Genomic DNA, 7,768 nt, shown 5'->3' on the forward strand with positions numbered 1-7,768 from the left:
GTATATATATAGGAAGTTAAGTTGCACAAACAAATGAAAACACACAAAAACCTTGTGTGCTATTTGAGGTTGCATACTGCATGCATCGCATGCAAAGTAAGAGTTCTTGGGAGAGAGAGAGAAAGAGGAAGAAGATAAAGGAAGAAAGAAAGCTAGTGGTGATATAGTTCCTGGAGGAGTAGAGGTTCTAGCTTGTGTATTTTCTTAACTTGGAATAAGCTTTGAAAACGATTTTGGATGATCTTCTACCATTCAAGAATAAATTATTGAAAATGATTAAAGAAGACAGATAAATCAAAACTCAAGAACTGACATTTCTTTATTAAAGTTGAACTTCGTCTGGCCAAACATATCTATAAGAAGATACACACATGCAAAATAAAAGGTAAAAATCTTAGGAGAAAGAAACAATACACACATTATTCCAAACAAACTGGGCGGGGCCCAACACCCCCTTCCCTAGAAAAGACTCGATCAAATCCACGCTTGTACAAAAGGCCATCTTATCCAACTCACAGCGGCACAGGATTAATACAGACTGAAGCAACACTATCTTTAGTGACCTTCCCAACACGTGTGAAGCCATCTTCCCCCTTGTAAAGAAGATCAGCCACTCGTGTTAAATTAAGAACCCGCTTAAGCACAGGCATCGGCACAGCAGTTGGTCTGAGAAACTCCTCGTTTATGTCCTTCCATAAATCCATAATCTGTTTCTTAAAAACATCAACGGTCTCTTGCTCTGAGACCCCATATTGCTTCATGTAGCAATCAACACTGGAAGCAGCATGCCCTCTTTCTTTCTCAAACTGAAAAATAAAATCCAAAATTAATGTCTTTTCGGATCATATGCGTATACATAATTACTATAATTTATACGTACGTTGGTCGAAACAATGTCATCCATGAGCCTGAAAATGGTGTTTGCAGCTCTGACAATTTTGGGGTCATTGAGCAACCACTGAAATGACTCTTTCGTTACAATATCTCCCATTCCAAGTAAAGAGATGGTTGTAAGGAAGGTGTAACTTATAGAAACCGTTGCAACACTCATATACTCCTCCATGCTTGGAATTCGTCCTTCGTGGAGCCACCGGGCCTCATTGAAATAGGATCGAGCTTGATCTTTCATCTGAGGCATATATACCAGTGAAAAATGATCAATTGCGCAAGAACGAAAGTGTTCTATATTTTCAAAGCAAATTAAGTTGTGTGTAAATCATGTTTCACATACAGCTTGTATTGCATAAGGAACTCGGTATGATCTTCCTTCCTTGACCATCTCGTCCCCAATTTCATTGAAAAGATTCAAGAGTGCATGGTAAAATATTTTCATGTAGTCAGGGAGTTCATTACTGCAATTGAGATCCCACCTGAAACAGACAATTAAATTAGGAGAGTTTTGAGACAAATTGAATGAATATTCTCTAACAAAAACAGCAAGAATTAATTGTTTGTTTCAAATTATTAACCTGTCAATTGCTTCCGTAAAGATCACTAGTTCTTCAAATGTGCCAAATGCATCGTAGATATCATCCAATATCGTTAGCAAGACACTCACTTTCGTCATAATTTTTCTCCCCACAGAATACTGAGGCTCAAAATACACTCCCACTATCCAAAAGTACAACTCCACCATCCTATCTCTTGCAAATGGCAGCTTCCTTTCAAAGTCTAGTGCTCTCCACCACCTAAACATTTATATGTAAATATATTACTCCCAAATTGAACTTTGCAAGTAGATCCCTCATGTCATGCACACAGATATAATTAAAAGAGAGACTTCATTATATTACCTAGTAATCTCTTGTAGCTCCTTTTTGTGTAAAGGCTGAACAAGATTGAAATCTAACTTTGCAAGTTTCAACACGCACTCATTATGTGAAGCTTCGTCTTGGTAGATCGACATGTAACGCCTGGCACCTAATCTCTCTAGACTTTTTCTCAGAGGTCTCTCTAAGGCCTGAGTTATTTGTGCAGCCAATGGATTGCTTACACGGGTTGTTGCGGACTCAAGGTGAGTTGTGGTGAAAGCATGAGCCTCTTCTAGTATATCTTCTCCATGCACCCTCAGATGTGTTGCTTCATAAAAGCTTAGCATGCCAGACACATCAGCAATTAAGCTTTCCTTGAATCTACCATTTTCATCTTTGAACTTGTTGAATATATCTGGTTGTGATGGTAAAAAAAAAGGACAAAAAGATAAGAACTAGAATAATAGTAGCCCAAAGTCTCTCACACCACACTCCACAAGCATATGAATTAATTCCTATATAAACCTACCACTCGAAACATTATGTCCATGTTGTCTGAGTAGTCGAAAACAAAGAGCAACATTGTATAGATCACCATCATCATCACTGTCATGGTCATGAAATGTAGTATGCATGCGTTCCAGTGCTTCTTCGATTTCTATTTCGAAATGGTATGCCACGCCAAGGCGCTGGATTGCATCGATTAGCTTGAGCTGATGTGAAAGATCACCTGCACTAGTTGTGAATACTTCCCTCCTCACAACTTCTTTTAGTTCGTCAACCTGCCCTTGCTTATGAGCATGAGAAATCTGCAGCAACAAATCGAAGAAGTTTTTATAAAATTGAAATAACTTGCATATAGTTAATGAGAAAAAGTAATGTTCTCTTGAGAAAGAGTAATGTTCTCTTGCGAAAGACTTTCGTTGGCAAATTATGAATCTAAACCACACAATCAAACGAACATCATAAATATTTGTTCCAGAAGAGTTAAAAAAAGTTATATATGACATGTGCATGCATGATATCCATTACATACCATGTCTTGTGAATCATCATAATTGATGAACTGATCTCCCCAAATGCTTGGGTGAAAATTTGCTGTCCTACGAGCAATTTCTTCTGGGTTAGCATTTTGTGGTTGAGCTGCTGAACCAACCTGGACAGACATAGTTTGCATGCTTTTTTTCGTAGGGAAGGGAAAGCTTAGTCGGTGTAGATCACAATGCTTGTACAATCGTGTATATATAGGCAAGGATCGAGATGCATACCAGAAAGTAGATTAATATATAAAAAATCACGTAATAGTATGCATGGTGCAAGTGTTGTCTCAGGTTCTTCTTATGGGATTGTTTTTAATTGTTGTCTCACGTAAGACAACAATTAAGGGGCCAGGGTGAATCAGCAAGATTTGTTTGCTTCCTTTGTTTTTGTTTTTTTTATTCTTTTGGGTCCTTTGAGCAACCTATGAGATATATGCACCTTTTTTTATTCTTTTGGGTCCTTTGAGCAACAATTAAAGATATAGATGCATTAACGCATATGCATATGTTAATGTCCACGTGTTGCATGTGTTGCATATGCATATGTTACTATTGCTCTTCTATTTTATGCATAAAAAAATTTAAGCTTTTGAAACATTTGTTTTCCATGACTAATTAGAAACTAATTAACCAGAGTTTGGTGGAGAAATTACCACTCATGTTATTATACTTATTTAAACACATGTGTTGCAATATGTATTTACAACTGCAATGATTTGTTTACATGTAAACACACACATGTTATTACAACTGAGGATTCTGCTGCAATATGTGTTTACAACTCATGTTATTATATTTATGTTTTAGTCTTACTTTTGCCCTTCTACTTTTTGTATAAAATGATTTAAGCTTTTGAAACATTTTTTCCATGACTGATTAGAAACTAATTAACGAGGGGTTTGGTGGAGAAATTATTCAATGTAACTGTCACACCGTCATATAATGTTAAATTCATGTTATTATATGTATTTAATTTATAGCATTATATTCTCAAATATAAATTATCGTCCGCTCATATTATAATATGTGAATTAGTAATCTCCTAACAATATGAAAGTCACATCCAAGTATTTTTCCATGTTACTATCTTGTGCTAATTAGAAACAATATGAGTCACGTGTATGTTGATTTGAAGGAAATGACAAAAATGGCCCTGACCCATACCAGTTATAATAGACTAGGAAGAGAACTCTTATGAACACCATTCTTATTTCTTTGGACACCCGCTCATGCTCCCAACACCTAAAACAAATTAGTATTCTTTCAAGAATGCTTATACTTTTACTTATTTAAAATATTTTTCTTTGAACACTTGAAATTTGTCCTTCACTCAACAGTTGATAGAACTCAATTGTCTCCTCCCTCTAAAATTACGCACAATAGATAAACAAATCATCTTCTATAATCATTCATAGGAGAAAAAAATGTGATACTTTTCCTCCTTTATAACGGTATTTTTACATGTCTATGTGATGATTAACATTTTTTTCTTTGTATTTTTTTACTAGTTTGCTCAAATTAAGATGCGACAAATGTAGAAAATGTTTCACACCAAGAAAATTGCTCCAAGTTAAGTTCAACCGACTACTCTGACAAATAAGATCTTCATAAATAAGTTCATTTTAGCATGATATATTATATAAAAATCCATATATAAATTATTTCGGGAGAAAAACTCAAAACTAAACATTTGGCATTTCTGCTCATCACTTTTAACTCAAAGCGTACTCTCACTACCATTTAACATGTAACATTTTGACATCCCTCTGTACCATTAGCAAAGCAATCAATCAATCTCACTATATGTAAGCCTTCTCTGAAAGTCAAAGATCTTAATCTTGGTGGATATATATTTTCTCTTTAAAAATTACAACACGATATCTTGCCTTAAAAAGAAGGAGTTAAAATCAATTATTAAACGTTGAACCTTGCCTTGCTGCTAATAATTTCATTAAGACCTCTTTCAAATTTACTTTTTTAGTTTTGTTGATATGAAATGTAGATTGGAAGACCGATTAGACTTCCCCTTAGTGTCAAATCCATCAGATTTCAATTAGATTTGATACAATTTAATATATGATTTTTCTACTTGCTTGTATCACTTGTTATTGTAGAAAGAAAATCAAATTATTTTTATGTCCCGTGACGAAGTGTAGAATGATAGAATAATTGATCTAACCTACCAATTATATATAAATTTTGTAAAACTTTATTTATTTGCACTAAATGCTTTATAAAACTATGGCCCAAAAAATAATGTCCCCACATTGTCTTGATACAGTTTTTCAATGAATAATTGTGCGACAAGCTTTATTGGTTCGGATTATTGATTGGTCATATTTCATCAACTTGTTTGTGACCGTGAAATTATGAAAGCCAGAAAAAGCAATGAAGGGTGAGTGTGCAACAGTGCATGGTTTTCTTTCACGTGGACCGACGTTGATCTGCTAACATTTTTCACAATCACTGCCAGTGCCAGTAAAGGTCATGTACGGTGGTGATTGAATTATGGTTCTAGATGTGCAGCAGAATAGCACAACCCATGATGGCTGAAAAAGACTTTTGGAATGTTCTAAGAACACGTGGGGGGCTGCGATCATGCGTAGTCGACATACGGTGTGACTCAGCCAGCGTATCTTGTGCCTGTGCATCTATGAAGCTCCACGTGAGATTTGTATTATCTTTTTAACTTGTATTTCTTTTATTTTCCTTTGCCGCCAATAAACACGTGATCCCCACAAAATATTATCAAACTCTCTTTGGAATTTATTTAATTTTTGATGAACAAGTCTCTTGAAATTTTATGAAACATAGAAAAGATTCTTAAATAAACAACAAAAGATATTTATTTTGCTCTTTAATAAAGACCGTCAAATAGTTTGGTTTTGGTACCACAAATAAAAATGGGACCCACTTAATTTTAAGCATGACTATGTGAGTGGTGTTTGTTTAAAGTTTAAACGAGGACTAGTAGTAATTACGTTAGAGCATCTCGAGGACTAGTAGTAATAATAAGGGCTTCTTAGATATAGGTCCATTTTCATCAAGATGTAATGAATGCAGTCCACATGCTTTTTCTTTTCAATTGCAGTCCATTCTCACTAAGTAATCAATTAGTATGTCTATAATTTTAAAAAAAAATTACAGTATATGCCATTATCATAAAAAGGAATTATATGAAAACACTTTTCCTAAATTTTGATGTTTCTATGTATGTGTGTGTGTGTGTTTCCCTTATATATGACGTTTCCTCTTTTATATATATATATATATATATATATATATATATATATATATATATATATATATATATATATGTACCTACCTTATAGGTAAAAAAAAAAAATCTTGAGTTTTCTTAAGTAATTTTTTCTAGAGTTTCATATATATACATACATACCTGCCTTCTAGGTAATAGGTTTTTTTTTTTTTTTTTGTGGTTTTCCAAAGCAATTTTGTATGGAGTTTTATCTCAATATGAGTTTAAAGATCCATAACCAAGGTACTATATGAGTTCAATTACCTGGGCTAGGAGGTATAACTACCTATACTAGAGGTAACTTATGGATTTAATTACCTTGACTAGAGTTAATTTATGGGTTTAATTACATGCACAAGAGGTGTATGCATAGGTACCTTACCTATTGTTAATGTATGAAGTTTCCATGAACTCTTATTACAAATTTTAAGGTAGGTATACCTTGGGAAATTTTCAAAATTCAATTAAATTCAAATCAAATATGATAATTAATATCCTACAAATCAATAACTTACCGGTTTTACAAATCCATAATTTAACTTATTTATATTTTAGGGGCATAATTGGAACAAACAAATAAATAAATAAATAATTAATTAAATAAAAGTAAACATCAATAAATTGAAAAAGGCATGTAATCTTAGGTGGTGCAAAAGTCAAAGGACTTGGATCAATAACAACTTCTATGTGGATCACATCCAAAATCTCTCATCATAATTGGACTTATTCCAAATTTTCTAAAATATAAATCAGCTTTGAAACCCTCTGTATAAAGCTAGGTTGGCCGTTTTTTGGTTCACAAACAAAAAGCTGAGCTGCTCGTTTTTGGTGTTTGAGAAATGTAAGATGTCTGAGCAGGGAAGAGGCAGTGCAGGAACCATTGGAGTGGTGGTAGTTTTATGCCTAATGGTTCAGTTGGGATGCAGCAATGCAGCCACTTATAGGGTTGGAGAGTCTGGTGACTGGAGCCTGGAGCCTGGAGCCTGGAGCTAGTTTTCAAATGGCCCTTGAAAATGTAAACGACCGGGCCCTAAATCGTTTGTGTTTTTGATATATTTAGTTTACAGATCCCACGTGGGTTTCTTTGTAATTTAGTTCATTTCTCGAAAAAAGACAAAATAAGCTACGCATGTGGTTAGTAATTGTGGAAATGGTCAAGTCGGTAAACAAAGCCCCATGATATGGAGATTTCCTACTAAGATATAGTCATCAAACCTCAACTGCCCTTTGTTGGAGCTTACCTCTACCACCCAACCCAAAAATTTTCTATAAACAAAAAAGAAAAAAGTTTTTGTAACAAAAAATGTTTACATGGTTTTGCTCATGATGATTTAATTAAGTACTTGTTGATGATGACAGATAACTCATGCGGCCTATTTCCAGAAACAGGTTGACGAACTGAAAGAAATGGTGAGGAGGGAAGTGTTCATAAATCTTAATGCTGGAGGTGATTATGGTTTTGCACATCAGCTCAAGTTAATTGATGCAATCCAGCGTCTTCATGTGGCATACCATTTTGAAAGAGAGATCAAAGAAGCACTGGAACGTATACATGTTGCGTATCATGACCATGTTATTGATGATGATGATGATGATGATTTCTACAATGTTGCTCCTTTTTTTGTCTTTTTTTTTTGAGCTCTTAGCCTTTAAAAATTGCACCTAAATTGAAAAATTCATGGGTCCGCCATTGGTTAAGAGCATTTACCCCTGCATCT

General features: G+C 34.4%; 1 protein-coding gene across 1 annotated transcript; it reads right to left on the reverse strand.

Annotated features, from left to right (window-relative positions):
* Positions 1 to 292: 292 nt before the first annotated feature.
* Positions 293 to 2,968, reverse strand: LOC148295067 ((-)-alpha-pinene synthase-like). The gene is made up of 7 exons (XM_088251958.1): positions 2,788 to 2,968; positions 2,281 to 2,560; positions 1,794 to 2,166; positions 1,470 to 1,688; positions 1,232 to 1,370; positions 881 to 1,129; positions 293 to 806 (listed from the first exon to the last, which is right to left on the reverse strand). Exons 1-7 carry the CDS (start codon positions 2,926 to 2,928, stop codon positions 513 to 515), a joined length of 1,695 nt encoding a protein of 564 aa, XP_088108084.1. The 5' UTR covers positions 2,929 to 2,968; the 3' UTR covers positions 293 to 512.
* Between the last annotated feature and the right edge of the window lie 4,800 nt (positions 2,969 to 7,768).

This window comes from Prunus avium, chromosome 4 (genome assembly GCF_965620075.1).
Source record: "Prunus avium chromosome 4, drPruAviu1.hap1.1, whole genome shotgun sequence".
Lineage (NCBI taxonomy): Eukaryota > Viridiplantae > Streptophyta > Magnoliopsida > Rosales > Rosaceae > Prunus > Prunus avium.

Bases quoted from the DNA above. Each gene is read 5' to 3' on its own strand.
- LOC148295067 (XM_088251958.1), bottom strand. From the start codon at position 2,928: ATGCAAACTATGTCTGTCCAGGTTGGTTCAGCAGCTCAACCACAAAAT. The intron at 1,689-1,793 runs GTAATATAATGA...ATAAATGTTTAG, and splicing joins GAGCTACAAGAGATTACTAG to GTGGTGGAGAGCACTAGACT. The intron at 807-880 runs GTACGTATAAAT...TTTATTTTTCAG, and splicing joins ATGACATTGTTTCGACCAAC to TTTGAGAAAGAAAGAGGGCA.